At 63.2% G+C, this 15,035-nt stretch overlaps 1 protein-coding gene across 7 annotated transcripts in view; it reads left to right on the forward strand.

Annotated features, from left to right (window-relative positions):
- The window catches only part of COL6A2 (collagen type VI alpha 2 chain), a 33,444-nt gene extending 21,882 nt beyond the window's left edge, over window positions 1–11,562 (forward strand). For 2 of the 7 annotated variants that reach the window (XM_070597999.1, XM_070597998.1), the window contains exons 14-28: window positions 98–187; window positions 865–927; window positions 1,511–1,573; window positions 1,783–1,845; window positions 2,193–2,255; window positions 2,534–2,584; window positions 2,916–2,951; window positions 3,206–3,268; window positions 3,373–3,435; window positions 3,644–3,679; window positions 3,872–3,917; window positions 4,167–4,319; window positions 4,530–4,982; window positions 5,153–5,191; window positions 10,423–11,562. In XM_070597999.1, the coding sequence (XP_070454100.1) occupies window positions 98–187; window positions 865–927; window positions 1,511–1,573; window positions 1,783–1,845; window positions 2,193–2,255; window positions 2,534–2,584; window positions 2,916–2,951; window positions 3,206–3,268; window positions 3,373–3,435; window positions 3,644–3,679; window positions 3,872–3,917; window positions 4,167–4,319; window positions 4,530–4,982; window positions 5,153–5,191; window positions 10,423–11,021 (1,881 nt within the window). In that variant the 3' untranslated portion in view covers window positions 11,022–11,562. Of the gene's footprint in view, window positions 1–97; window positions 188–864; window positions 928–1,510; window positions 1,574–1,782; window positions 1,846–2,192; window positions 2,256–2,533; window positions 2,585–2,915; window positions 2,952–3,205; window positions 3,269–3,372; window positions 3,436–3,643; window positions 3,680–3,871; window positions 3,918–4,166; window positions 4,320–4,529; window positions 4,983–5,152; window positions 7,843–7,979 lie in introns of all 7 variants that reach the window. The other 5 variants (XM_070598001.1, XM_070598002.1, XR_011534049.1 and 2 more) reach the window with 4 other exon arrangements.
- Window positions 11,563–15,035: the final 3,473 nt, after the last annotated feature.

The following is a 15,035-nucleotide window of genomic DNA, read 5'->3' on the forward strand; positions in this document are numbered from 1 at the left end:
AGATGACAGCAGGCCTGTGACCGCGCAGCTGGGCCCTCCCGTGGGCCTTCTGCCCCTGTGGCCAGCCAGCCCAGGGCTGACCATCTCCTCCCTGCAGGGCTATCAAGGCAACAATGGATCCCCAGGAAGTCCTGGCGTGAAGGGCGCCAAGGGCGGACCAGGGCCCCGAGGACCCAAAGGCGAGCCTGTGAGTGCACCCCTGCCCCACAGCTCACACACTGGTCCGGGATCCAGAGCCCCTCCTGCAGGGCCGCCCCACCACCTGCCGCTGGGCCTCTCTGCGCCCGACATCCTCTGGCCTCTCCGAATGTGCCTCCTCCCACTGCAGCCGACACAGGAAGGCCACTGACGAGCACTGGCCCGGCTCAGCCGCAGTCCCACTGGACACTCAGTGCCTGGGAAGTGGCCCCGGGTCCCGACTCGCTCCCCCGCAGCACACCCAGGGCTTAACGCAGACCCAGGCACACACTCCATAGGTCCCACGCTGCATCCCCAGCCAGCACCAGCCATCCCCAGGTGTTCTACCTGGGGTGGGGACCCAGGCCAAGGGCTGATCCTCAGAGGGTGCATCCCGAGATCTGGCTTGACCTGGAAGTGAACCCAGCGACCTCGCTGATAGCCGGTCAAAGCCGGGTCCCAATTACGTCAACCCAGACACTGACTCGACCCCGGCTTACAAGCTGCCCAGGGACCCTTCATGGTTTCCTAAGTCCTTGGCTGAGACAGAGTCCACCCGGCAGAAGGGGAGGGTCTAACCTGAGGCCCTCTGGGGGGCCCCCCAGAGCCCAGAGCCAGAGTCCTTGTGTGGGGTCCTCCTGTGGCCCCCAGCATCAGGGACCCCACCCACACGCCCGTTCTCTGCAGGGACGCAGGGGAGATCCTGGAACCAAAGGCGGCCCAGGCAGCGATGGCCCCAAGGGCGAGAAGGTGAGTGTCCGCATGGGGGAGCCGCGGGGCACCATCGGTGTGTCTGCATCTGCACTGGGGTCTCACCGTGGTGCCGACAGGGCCCAGTGACAAGAGACAGCCACCCCCTCCCATGGTCTATCCAGGAGAACAAAAGCAACCCCCCGGGGCCTCACCATCAGGGGGAACATCCTGCAGGGTTTCCAAAAACAGGAGGCAGACAGGCGGTCCCCACCCGTGCTCCCTGCTGGGGGGTCTGGGCCAAGCGCAGCCAGTTCCATGAGTGCCATGCACAGATGTGCAGGCTGTGTACTGCTCCACCCCATCGCAGACACACATGCTCCTGTGGCTGGTGTGCGATGTCTTTGTCTTTGTGATGAAATCCCAGGGCGGCCAGTTCCTGTGAGATTTGGGTGAAGGGGCCAAAGAAGGGGCTTCTTCCTCAGAGAAGCGGGTGGTGGTCCCTGCCCACACTGTGCGAAGGCTGCACAGGGCTCCAGCTGTTCCAGTGTCACCTCCACAACCTGGGGTCCTTGTCTCCAGGAGCTAAATGGCCTCTCCTTCACCCCCATGCTGTGCAGACTAACTGGGCCTTTCCTCACAGGGGGACCCTGGCCCTGAGGGGCCCCGGGGCCTGGCTGGAGAGGTTGGCAACAAAGGAGCCAAGGTAAGTGGGCCAGCGGGTGGGCGCCCAGCTCCCTGGCTGGAGGGGCTGCACGTGGGGCCCTGCAGGCCCTGCCTGGGGCCACTGTGGTCAGGGCTGCAGACCGAGGCCATGCCCAGGACCTCCTGGAGGGCAGCAGACCCCCTACCTGGCCAGCGTCCACAGTGACTGACTCCGGGGTCTCTGAGGTGCCTCGTCCCCTTTTTCCCCAGGGAGACCGTGGCCTGCCTGGACCCAGGGGCCCCCAGGGCGCTCTCGGGGAGCCCGGGAAGCAGGTCAGTAGCAGGATCCCTGGGGGAGCCCCTTGGCTCTGGGGCCCAGGCCCCTCACTGCCCTTTGACCTCACCTCCCCCCCTGTAGTGCCATTTGGGTCCCCCTGTCCTCGGGCAGGACACTGTCCCCTGCAAACTGAGGCAATGGGATGGGGCCAGGAGCCCTGTGCACTGAGGGGTCCAGCTTTACCAGGTGTGGGGGGCAAGGGGGCAGCAGGTGTGGCGCCCAGGAGCTGGTCAGTGACCATCAGAACCGCGGCCCCCACAGGGCAGCAGGGGAGTGAGGTGGCCAGAGCTGGATGCAGTCAGTCCCTGTCTGTGCTGAATTCCCACTTTCTCTCTGTCTTCAGGGATCTCGGGGAGACCCCGGGGACGCTGGTCCTCGCGGAGACTCAGGACAGCCTGGCCCCAAGGTACGCCACCCTCCTCACCCCTCAGGATGGGCCTCGGGCCTGAGCTGGTTCTGGCTCTAGAGTGAGGCTGCTGGTGCGTGCCAGGCCCAGCCCCTTGGTGGGAGGACGTCAGGGGCCGGGAAACCCTGTGTCCCAATCCTCCAGGTGGCTCACCCTGCCCAAGGCCAGGCCCTGCACGCGGCTCCTCCCCAGAAGCCAGCCCCACCGCCCTCAGTCCACACCACTGATCAGTCTCTTCCTTCCCGCTGGACCCTCCCTGACCGGCTCACCTCCTCCAGGGAGACCCCGGCAGGCCTGGATTCAGCTACCCGGGACCCAGAGGAGAGCCCGTAAGTCCTGTGTGGCCTGGGACTCGGGGGAGGGGGTGGGCATTGCTGGGAGGGCCCTGAAGGTTCTCCCTAGTTCCCTAAGGGCCTCTGCAGGGGGGCAGGGCGAGGGTGAGGACAGGGGTGTGGTGCAGAGGCAGGTCCCCGGGAGCCAGCTCAGACGCAGTGCAGGCTGCATGGCGTTCACCACAGCACGCGCGGCTCCGCACGGGTCCTGACAGCCGAGGCCCCCCGTGAGGGAAGGACGGGCCAAGAAAACACAGGCCTCGGGGGTTCGGCCTCCCGTCGAGGCAGCCGCCGCGCCTCCTGAACCGTGACCTGTGCTTGCTTCCAGGGAGAGAAAGGCGAGCCCGGCCCACGCGGCCCCGAGGTACATCCGTCCATCCGAGGCGCCCGCTCCCTGCGCCCACATGCCCACTGCCCCTCACTCCCTGGGCTGAAGGGGGAGGCCGCGCTAGTCTCTCAACCTGAAGTCCACGCCTGCAAAGCCCGCCGTCAGTGCCATCTGACAGACCCACCTGCACACTCGTGTCCTGCAGTCTCACTGGGAACCCAGGGGTGGGGGCAGCAGTTGAGGGCGCCTGAAAGACCCCTCCGCCCGGCTCACCTGTGCGTCTGTCTCAGGGGGGCAGAGGCGACTTCGGCATGAAAGGAGCCCCAGGGAGGAAAGGCCAGAAGGGTGAGCCTGTGAGTACCTGGCTGTCCCGTGGCCGGGTGGGCTGGTTAGGGCACAGGGCCAAGCGTGGGGCCCCAGGCATCCACTGGAGCCCACCTGCCTCTTCCCCTCTCAGGCAGATCCTGGTCCCCCTGGTGAGCCGGGCCCTCGTGGGCCGAGAGGAGAGCCAGGACTCGAGGTAGGTCAGCCGCCGTTCCTTAGCCCTCAAGCCTCGGCCCTGGGCCACCTGGGCCGACACGCACCCTGAACCTCAGGGCTCTGCTGGTGCTGGAACACGGGACAGCATGCAGGGCTGGGCCCCGAAACAGCCACCTGAGAACGAGTGGGTCCCTGCCCAGCCTCGGCCCTGACAGTGGTCACTTCTCACTTCATCCTTCCTCCTCCAGGGAGAGCCCGGCCCCCCCGGAGACCCCGGCCTCACGGTAGGTGTCAGTTGGGGTGGAATCAGTGTCCTCCTCCCTCCTGAAGTCAGAAAGCAGGGGCAGCAAGGGCAAGGTCAGCAGGGGTGAGGTCAGAGGAAGAGGTCAGCAGGGGCCTGCGGACTTCCTGCAGAAGCACGTCCTCAGCCTCTCCGGGGTGTGCTGTCCGGGCAGGCTGACCCTTCTTTGTTGCAGGAGTGTGACGTCATGACCTACGTGAGGGAGACCTGTGGCTGCTGTGGTAAGGCTCACTGCCACGCGGCCCCCATGCAGTGGGGGAGCTGGGCCGCCACGGCCGGGATGCTTGTGTCCTTGGAGGCTCTGGTCCAGGGGTCAGGGTCATCATCTGAGTCACATCCTCCCGCTCAGGGTCGCTCTTTCCCACTATGTACCTGGCTGTGCACCCCTGGAGCCTGGGGGGGTCTCCCGGGGTCCGGGGTCAGGGCACACACCCACTCGCCCACACGCTGACCCCGAGCCTGGCCCTCAGACTGCGAGAAGCGCTGTGGCGCCCTGGACGTGGTGTTCGTCATTGACAGCTCTGAGAGCATCGGCTACACCAACTTCACGCTGGAGAAGAACTTTGTCATCAACGTGGTCAACAGGCTGGGGGCCATCGCCAAGGACCCCAAGTCAGAGACAGGTGAGCTGCGCCCGTGGTGGGGGGCGCCGGGGCCCGTGCGGCAGGGAGTCACCAGGCCCCGTCCGTGATGAGAAGCAGGCGGGCGGGACACCCTGAGATCCAGTCAGAAATTCCAGGCTGGGCCTCAGCTTTGCCAAGGCCCCAGGGCCCATGTGAGCCATGGGGGTGGTGGCCGGGGCCAGTCCCTCATGCCCGCCCTGGCCATCACAGGGACCCGCGTGGGCGTTGTGCAGTACAGCCACGAGGGCACCTTCGAGGCCATCCAGCTGGACGACGAGCGCATCAACTCGCTGTCCAGCTTCAAGGAGGCTGTCAAGAACCTCGAGTGGATTGCGGGAGGCACCTGGACGCCTTCTGCCCTCAAGTTTGCCTACAACCAGCTCATCAAGGAGAGCCGGCGCCAGAAGACCCGCGTGTTCGCTGTGGTCATCACAGATGGCCGCCACGACCCCCGGGACGATGACCTCAACCTGCGTGCGCTCTGCAACCATGACGTCACAGTGACGGCCATCGGCATCGGCGACATGTTCCACGAGAGGCACGAGAGCGAGAACCTGTACTCCATCGCCTGTGACAAGCCACAGCAGGTGCGCAACATGACGCTCTTCTCCGACCTGGTGGCCGAGAAGTTCATCGATGACATGGAGGACGTCCTGTGCCCAGGTGAGCAGCCGCGCCTGCACCCCCTCGGCCTGCCCAGCCCTGGTCCTGCATGAGGGAAGGAGGACCCACTGGGCAGGAAGGGCCAGGCGTCCGTGGGCGGCTGAGGGAGCCCGGCCCTGCCCTGGCCGGCAGAGGCTGATGGGACCCCGGCCTCTGTCTCTCTCCTCTAGACCCTCAGATCGTGTGCCCAGACCTGCCCTGCCAAACAGGTAACACGGGCGCCGCCGAGTCCCGACTCACGAGCGCCGGGGCTGGGGGAGGAGGGGCCCGTGCAGGGGCCCAGGAAGGGGGCCTCTCCACAGTGACACACTCTCAGGTTCCGGTCTGGGCCCAGACTGGCGGGTTTCTCCGCCCCAGGACCCCAGCACGTCTGAGGAGGTGCCGGGGGCACAGGGTGTGGCATCTCGAGGCCTTGGCCATCCTCACCTCACTGGCACATGTGAGGAGGGAGCTGGTCTCAAATGCAGATTCTCAGCCTCATCGGCTGAGGTGCTTGGGCCTCATGGTCCCCACCACCCAGGGGCACAGACGCCCCAGGGCCCTCCGGCTCCCACAGGTGGAAGCCCTGGATCTGGTGAACAAAATGGCTGATTGAAAACCACCCGGGAGGTGAGCACGCCCACAGGCACCCAGCACCTGGCAGACATGCTTGCTTCCACCCCTGGCGGCACGGCTGCACTGACCCCTCTGGGAACAGACCCTGCTGGTGCTTGGGGGCCCATGCCCCCACCCGACATCGTTGCCCTTGTGTGCAAGGCTGGAGCACAGGGGCACGCAGAGCCTGTCCTCGAGGGGCCCTCGGGGCTGGGGAAGGGCGGGATGGGGTCGTCCCCCGTGTGCACACGGCGCTGCGGCACAGCGATGGGGGCCACGGAGTCCCCCTCAGCAAGCCCTGCCCCCACCGGCCTGGGTCCTGAGGCCAGGGCATCCTCCAGCTGGAACGGGGTCACCAGGACTGTCCCCTCCCCGGATCATCGAGGTGGGGGCCCCCAGGGCCAGGCAGTGTTGGCAGGTCCGTCGGAGGACACAGACTGCCTCCCCTGGGGCACCCACGCCTGCCGTGTGACATCAGCATTTCCCTGGCTCTCATGCGGGCTCCTTGGTGTGTCACATGGTCCCCGGGCGGGTTCAAAGGCCTGAGGAGAGGGGTGGGCCAAGCCGGGGCAGGGTCCCCACACTCATGCTGACAGGGAGCTTCAGAGGAAACGCTCATTGCGGTTGTACCAGTGACCACGCCATGGCCGTTGGCGAGCTGTGGGGTCTCTGCAGGAGCCTGCCGGGGGCCCTCAGTGTCAGCTGAGGACGGCCGTGTGCGGTGCCGGGGGCCACCGGGAACCGGAGGTGCTGGCCCGAGAGCATCGGCCTGGGCGTTGGCCGCCTTGCAGGGCGTGGTCCTCCTAGGGGGCGTCGAGACCCCCCTAAGGTACAGACCAGCCCTAGTGGGGCCAGCCCCCATGCCCCATCCCTGATCTTAGGGGAAAGCTACAACTCTACCCCTGGTGAGGTGTTAGCCGAGGTCTCTGTGGAGGCCGCTCGTCGGGGCGGGGCGGCCCCTCTGTTCCTAGTTCTTGATAGTGATAGTGTGAAGGAGTGTGGGAGTCCATCACGCTCTCTCTGCGTCCACTGACATGACTGTGCCATCTTCCATCTTCATCCTTTGACATGACAGTTACACTGACTGGTTTTCAGAGGGGGAACTGGCGGTGCAGACGGGGGATAAACCCGCTTGGTTGTAGTGGATACGTTCTTTATACGTTGTGGGATTCAACTTGCTGATGTTTTGCTGCGGACTTTTGCGTCCACATTCATGAGAGGTCGTGGGCTGTGGTTTTTTTCTGTGATGCCTTTGTCTGGCTTTAGTCAGAGTGACGCTGGCCCCTGGGCCCCGGAGCCGCCTTGGAGACCCTCCCACCTCCTCCTTATGCCCTTCTACTAGACTCGCAAGCTCGTCCTCCTATAAAGTGACTAGAAATTCCCAGTAAATTAGGCGTTTTGACCCAGGGGGGAAGCGGCCTCCTTGACACGTGTGGGTTCCACATTGCGGGGCTGCACACAGAGTGCTGGGTGGACGCTGCCGGCTCTGCCATGGCCATGACCTTCTAGCCAAATGGCCCTGTCCACCCAGAGCCCCAGCCACACCCGGGCTTGGACCAGGCCAGGGGCAGCTCAGTTGTGCTGGAACCACAGGGCATCAGAGAGAAGCAGATTTTGTCTGGGGACAGGCCCCACGGGAGGGAGGAGCCCTGGGACCTGCGCTCGGCTTCTCCAGACGAAGGCAGGTGACTCTAGAGGCTGGCGCTGAGGGGAAGGCTCCGAGGGCTCTGGGGCCGTGGCCAGTCCCCTGGGTCGCTGACTGGCGCTCGCCCGGAGGAGAGAGAAGCTTCTCACCTTCAGGACAGGAGCAGTGGTGCCCTCCGAGCATGGCCCTAACCTCCGCGGGGACTGGAGGGGACAATTCTGGGCGGTGGGAGATTCACGCCTCGAGGGCAGAGGAGGACAGGTAATGGCGAGTTGTCTCATGTCCCTGCTCTGAGGGGTCCAGGGCCACCTGCCGACGCCGGGTTTGGGCTGGAATAAGCAGGCAATTCTCCTCGTGGTGCTGAGTATTTAAGGGGCGTTGGGCTCATCTCGGGGACATGGCCTTGAGTGGTCAGCAGCGAGCTGGCGTCTGGCCAATCTCAGTGTGGCTGTTTGTGTGGGAAGTCCTGTGGCTCCCAACGTCTGTGCTGACCCCAAAGGCGCTCTGCTCCCGGTCTCCACGGCCGTGCGCTCTGCTGCTGGCTCCCCCGCCCTGTTCAGCTCTGGTGCCCTGTGCCCTTGGTGGGGGCTGCGGCCTCGCTGTCTACTCGCTGACCCCTCGGTGAGCTGATCCTCCTTCCTCGCTTTGGTCCTAACTCGCCTCCCAGGAGAGGGGCGCCTTTGTCTGGGCCAAGGAGGGCGCTGGAGGCCCACTCACGCCAACCGAGGCCCTGACGGCCTTCTCTGGATGCCCCGCAGATGGCCCGTGGCCCGGCGGCGAGTCCCCGGTCACCTTTCTCCGCACGGAAGAGAGCCCGGACGGCTCTTTCCCCAAGACCATCCCCCTGATCCAACAGTTGCTAAACGCCACGGAGTTCACGCAGGACCCAGCCGCTTACTCCCGGCTGGTGGCCGTGCTGGTGTACACCGCCGAGCGGGCCAAGTTCGCCACGGGAAACGAGCGGCAGGACTGGATGGAGCTGTTCATTGACACCTTTAAGCTGGTGCACAAGGACATTGTGGGGGACCCCGAGACCGCGCTGGCGCTCTGCTGAAGCCGCGGGCCACGCATGTCAGAGACAGCCCGAGCTGCCCCGCCCGGCTGTGTTAGCTCCCGGGGCTGCCCACCATACAGGGGGCTCGGGACAACAGGAATCTATTTTTTCCGTCTGGGGCCAGAGGTCCAAATCCAGGTGTCACAGGGCTGCACCCCTTTCAGGGCTCTGTGGGGGGCCTCCCTGCCTCACCAGCTCCTACCTCTGCCTGCGCACCACACGGCCTCCCCCCTTCTGGAGCCTGATCTCTCTACCTGTCTCACAAGGACCCTTGTGGAGGCATTTATGGTCCACGGGATAGTCCAGGATAGTCTCCCCATCTCAAGGTCTGTAATTTAATTCCACCTGCAAAGTTCTTTTTTGCCTCATAAGGTCATATTTACAGGCTCCAGGATTAGGACGCAGGCATCTTTTGGGGGGCCATTATTTAGCCAAAAAGGAAGAGGGAAGAGCACAGCCTGGTAAACAACCCCAAAACTCCTGTGTTAACCTCTGGCCTCCATGCCCGCAGTCGCCCTGTGCGTTTTTGGCAGCCTCACTGGCAGTGCATGAGGACTCCCCCAGACCAGCCGCCCCCGCGTGTCTGTCTCTGCCTGTAGGTACTTGGAAGTCCAAGTCTAGTCTAGACAACTTGCTGGACCTTTTCTGCAAGTTCCAGCTGTTGAATTTAAAGCAGAAGCTGCCCTTCATTTGCACTTCAGCCAAAATAAGCTACGTCGTTACTAAGCTCCTTGAAAGAGAATCCCGTCTGCCAGGAACACCCGCTCCCTCTGTTGGCCCCCCGGCCCCCGGGGAGTGTCCTTCAGATGCTGTGAGCACGTCATAAACATTCTATAAAAGCTGAGAAACAAAGATGGTGGATGCGTTGCTCTGGTCGGGTGCCGCGCTGGGGTGCTCGCTGCTGGCTGGGACTGGACGAGAGCTGCCACTGCACAGGGGGCCGCCTGGAAGCCAGGTGCTCAGCTGACGCCCTAGTTGTGGTGCTGCAGGTCAGGATCTCCTTCCCGACGGGATCCCCACACTCCAGGCCCTGGGCGTCGGCAAACCTGGGCTGGGACTAGTGCCCTTTGCCCTCACGTCCAGGAGGAGGGCTGTGGGGCTGAGGAGCTGGACGCAAGCAGGGAGACCAGCCTGTGTCCGCCCAGCCCCGGTGCTGGTTAGAGTTGAGGTCTTGGGCATGGCCACAAGGGAGGAAGTGGCTGTGTGGCTGCCATGGGTGGGCTGTGCTCCAGCCTATGGTCTCACATGTGGGGAGCCAGTTTTCAGGCTAAGCTATGACACCCGTGTCCCCCAGAGGCCCAGCCTCAGCCCTGACTGCAGACTCACCCCATGCTGTCTGGCATGTCCAGGGCTGGTGACCACCCAGAACGGGGCAGGGGTCCCCTCAGGTGACAATGAGTCACCGGGACTGCCACAGGGTTCTGGCCAGACCTGTGCCCACTGCCCACCAAAGTCTTGTCCAGTCGGAGTGGACATGGGTTCCCCTTTCCAGTGCTCCCAGGGCCAGGTGAGATGTGGCCCAGCCAGCACCAAGTGGCTCTGAAATAGGGAAAATGAGGGGGGCACAGCCAGAGGTGGGTCCTTGTGTCCAGGAGCCTTCAGGGCTAAGAGTCTTCATGAGGTCTTTCTACACAAGTAGAAATGTGAGGACAGCTCCCCTGCTCCTCTCTCCCACCCCTACTCCTCACAGACCATGGTTTTTGTGGGGGTATCCAATTTTGGGGCCAACTGAAGGGGCTTTACTGACGCCTTCCTGCTCTGGAGGGCCTAGAGGAGGCCGCTGGGCAGAGATGGTGCTTGCGGGGTGGAAACAGCCCCTCAGCCCTTGGGTTTGGGGTCATTTCCTGGGGGAAGCACAACCAGGAAAGACGGTTATGGGTCTGAGGAGATGGGGTGGGATGCTGGACCCTGCCCAGCCTGGGTGACGTTGGGTGCAAACCCCCACCCCCACCCCAAGCCCCAGCATCCCTGCGGCTCCAGTGGTCGGGTCGCATAAAGAGATGGAAACAGCATGGCCAGAGTGGGCTTGGCCAGAGCGGAGTATGGCCTGGGCGGGGTATGGCCTGGGCCAGGTGTGGCCACGGAGGGGCAGGGCCGCGGGGGGCCTCGCCTGGGTGGCCCCCGCCCACCACCCGGTTTGCCCCCAGAGCTGTACGTGGCCCAGTGCACGCAGCGGCCGGTGGACATCGTCTTCCTGCTGGACGGCTCCGAGCGGCTGGGTGAGCAGAACTTCCACAAGGCCCGGCGCTTCGTGGAGGAGGTGTCCCGGCGGCTGACGCTGGCACGCAGGGAGGACGACCCGCTCAACGCACGCGTGGCGCTGCTGCAGTTCGGGGGCCGTGACGAGCAGCAGGTGGCCTTCCCGCTGACCTCCAACCTGACGGCCATCCACGAGGCGCTGGCCAGCGCGCGCTACCTCAACTCCTTCTCGCACGTGGGCGCGGGCATCGTGCACGCCATCAACTACGTGGTGCAGGACGCACGGGCCGGGGCGCGCCGCCACGCTGAGCTGGCCTTTGTGTTCCTCACGGACGGCGTCACGGGCAACGACAGCCTGGAGGAGGCGGTGCACTCCATGCGCAAGCAGAACGTGGTGCCCACCGTGGTGGCCGTGGGCAGCGACGTGGACGCGGACGTGCTCTCCAAGATCAGCCTGGGCGACGCGGCCGCCGTCTTCCGAGAGAAGGACTATGACAGCCTGGCGCAGCCCGGCTTCTTCGACAGGTTCATCCGCTGGATCTGCTAGTGCCCCCCACGCCCGCCCCGCCCCGCCCCGCCCCGCGCTCCTCTCCCTGTGGGCGCCGCCCTCCTGTCGGCGGTGCTACTCAGACCCCACCGCGAGGTCCTGCGCGCTGCCACCTCGATCTCTCCACGTGTGGGTGTGAAGTCAGGAGCGGACGACCCCGCCCACCCCAGCTCCTCCCAGGGGTCCCACAGCCCTGAGCCGTGGAGCCCACCACCCCTCCCCTCTATCTCGCCGGCCCTGCCCTCCATGCCCCCCACGGACTCCAGAGGCTTCCCCCCGCCATCCCAGCAGCCAGTCTCCAGACCCTCATCCGCAGGCACTTTGTCCCCTCAGCCTCCCTCAGCCCAGCCTCATCCTAGAACTCCTGTCCCCACCTCCACCCCCAGCAGCTCGCTGAGCCCCGCCAGCCCTCCAGGCCCTGCTCCCAGGTCTCCCCATCGCCTCTGGGGGTCACCTGCCCTGGGTCAGACTGATCTGTGACAGCAGGCCCAGCATGTCCCTGTGTGCACATGCCCCAATCCAATAAAGGCTTTGAACCCCCTCCTGCTCCCCAGCTCTATGTGTCTGTGCCCTGCCAGGGACCCCTCCAGGCGGCCAAGGGGACACTCAGCCTGTCCCATGCCCGCAGACTTGATCATGCCCCCAGGGCCCCATCCCCCTACCTGCTCAGTGCACTGCAGTAGTGCTGGGCCTGGCCTCCTCTCTTAGGGCAGGTGCTGCCCCCAGGCACTGGCCACCCACACCGTCTCCAAGTGCATAGACTGGATGCCTCAGCTGTGGATCCACCCGGTCTAGTCAGCTTTGGGCTGAAAAGGATGCTACTTGATGGATGAAGTTTTCCTCTGTCCCCGAACCAGGGCCACCGTGCTTTCAGAAGCTTGTTGGTTTGCATGAAAACATTCTGTGGATAGATAAATAGATAGATTCCATTTTTCTCTGGAACCTCAGCGACTTTCTGTTCAAACCCCTGGCCTCGGAAGCTCACCCTCTGGGAAGCACCATATTAAACCACCAGCTCCCACAGGCAGACGCTCTGCTCTCGTTTATTCTTTGCTAGGGCTGCCGCCAGCTAAGCAGCTTAAACAACGGAAATTGATTGTCTCACCGTCTGGAGGCCGGAGGTCTGAGACCCAAGTGTGGGCAGGGCCATGCCCCTGCTGGAGGCTCTGGGTTGTCTGTTCCAGGCTCTCTCCAGCTCCTGGCGGTTCTCCCTGTGCGAGTCCATGTCCACATTTCCCAGTCTTACAAGGACACCAGTCATTTTGGGTTAGGGCCCACCCAGCTCCAGTCTGGTCTCATCTCAACTCATTCCATCTGCCAGGACTCGATCTCCAAATAAGGTCACTTACTGAGGTACTGGGGGCTAGGACTTCAACATGCGAATTTAGGGGGACACAGCCAGCCCAGAGCACGCTGACACCGTGCTCATCCCCTTTTGGGGATGACAAACTCATTCTGTGGTACTTCCAGCCCTCTTGACATCTGCCTACACAGCCTGAGCTGGAGGGCAGGCTTGCAGCCAGTGTTTTCTCTCCCTCTGCCTCCGTTTTCCCTCCCTGCAAAGAACCTACAAAGTGCCAACAGGAGACAGAGGAGAGGCCTCAGCAGCAGCCCTGGCCTGCAAACTTCAGGGGTCGGGAAGGTGGGGAAGGGAGAGGCCCCCCCACATGTCCCGAGTTCTGCCCACTGGGCCCTGCCCAGGGTCCCCTCTGCAAGGCAAAGGACATCCCTCTCTGTGATGCCAGCCCCCGCACATTTAGCCTCTGACCCTCAGGAGACGAGACGAACAGTCTCTTTGGAAGGGACTTATGGCACCACTGAGTGGGTGGTGGGATTCTTCGAGGGTGCAGGCCAGCTCCGAGACCCTCAGAGTGCTCGCCACACTGGTGTCCACAGAGTTCTCTGCTGGGGGCTCCAACCTCCCCAGAGGGCAAGGGCACCAGCCCCCTCTAGGGGTTGCTCTTTCAGCCCCATGTCCAGGTCCCACCCCCGCAGGCCCCACCTCCCCAGCCCTCAGCCCCTCGGGGGGGCCCTCAGACACACTGCCTGCCACATGCAATGTTCAAGTTAGGATTCTGTGATGGTTTCATACAGGACCCTTCACTCCAAATACACAGGACACCCTCAGAGCCTCCACCATGGCCCCAGTTGGCTGGGCCCCCTGCTCTGCCTGCTCATCGCCACCTGGCCCCACTCGGACATGTATCCTGTCCCCTGAGAGAAGTGGACATGAGCCCAACCCAAAGGGGCTCACCTGGGGCAAAGGTCACAGAAGGAAGTCAGGGCAGACAAGGCACACAGCAGCGTGGCCACAGAACCCACCCAGGACAGTGAAGGACACCAACCACAAGGCATCGCCAGCATGCATGCCCGTGAGTGGGGGTCCCAGGTCCCTGTGAGAGCCCAATGGACTCCCTAGGCCTCGAAAGTGTGCACAGGCCTCACCCAGGAACAACGCCCTTACTCCGTGACCTCTGAGACAGTGTGCGAGGCGGTCCCTCGGCCTGAGTTGATATCACAGCTATCAATCCCACTCCCAGCAGGAAGGACAGATCCAGTCCAGAGTGACCCAGGTCTTCAAAGTCTCGATGAGGGGCATGGACCAGCCATGCTCCGGTGTCTCAGAGTAGCACAGCTGCTTCCTAATGTCCCCTCACTAACATCTCACCAGGGTTCCCTCAACAATGCGCCCACAGCGACATCCCCTCACCAACGTCCTCCCACCGAGATGCCCTAACTAATGCTCCTACATGACATCCCCTTACCAACATCCCCTCACCAACACCCCTTATGAATGACCCCACACCAGTGTCCCCACATTCAGGCTCACAGTAAATGTCTCCTCCCTAACATCCCAAATGTCCTCTCACCGATGACCCTCACAAACGTCACCATTCTAACATCCCCACACTAACGTCCCACATTGATGTTCCCTCATTAACATCCTGTCACAAAAGTCCCCTCACCAACACCCCACACGAATGTCACCTCACCACCACGACCACACAAACATTCCCACACTAACATCCCTCACTAACATCCTCTCACATACGTCCGTCAGTAACAAGCCATCACCAACATCTCTCCCCAATGTCCCCACAGTAACATCCCCTCACCATTACTCCCTCACTAATGTGTCCTCAACAGTGTTCACTCACCAATGTTTCTTACCAACATCCCCTCACTAATGTCATTGCACTAGTATACTCTCACTAACGTCTCTCACAAATGTCCCCTCAACAATTCCCTCACCAACACCCCCATGCCGACGTGCCATCACCACAGTCCCCACACCAACACCCCCTCACTAACATCACCTCACAAACCGGCCCTCACAAACGTCCCCACAATAAAGTCCCCCTCAACAATGTCCCCTCGCCTACATCCCTTCACCAGCATCCCTCACACACGTCCCCTCACCAGCATGCTCTCACCAATGTGCCTACACTAAGGCCCCACCTTCTGACCCATGAAATGGAATGGGGAATGTAGGATGCTCCCAGGCCCACCTGGTCAAAGCGGGTCCCAAATGGCTGCTGGGCCTCCAACCCCTCTGTGCTCCCTGATGTAAAGGCCTGTCTCCCTTCCCTGGCCCCGAGGCCCCATGACCCACCTCCTGGCAGCAGTGGATGGCTCTGTGCTCGCAGTCCTGGGTCACATCCCACAGCAGGTGCCTCCAGGGAGACCTGACTGTCAGATGGAGCCCAGTCTTGCCAACCTCACAAACGACCCCAAAAGATGTGCAGGGTCACATGAGGGCTGCTGCTCCCTGTGTCTAGTTTAGCCCATGCCCTCCATGGTCACTGAGGAGAAGGGGTCCAAGGAGGTCCCCCAGGGACACAGTCAGACCTGGAGGCTACAGAGCTGGGCAGACCTGTGGCCCCACCAGCACTCCCCAAACCGCCTGGACTCTGGGGGCCCCAGGCCTGGCTCTGCAGCCTTCTCTGCACCTGCATCTGCAGCCCCAGCCTGGGGATGGCACCCCACAGAAACGTCCCGGGCAGAGACAGGCGG

Source organism: Equus przewalskii, chromosome 27 (assembly GCF_037783145.1).
Source record: "Equus przewalskii isolate Varuska chromosome 27, EquPr2, whole genome shotgun sequence".
Classification (NCBI taxonomy): Eukaryota; Metazoa; Chordata; class Mammalia; order Perissodactyla; family Equidae; genus Equus; species Equus przewalskii.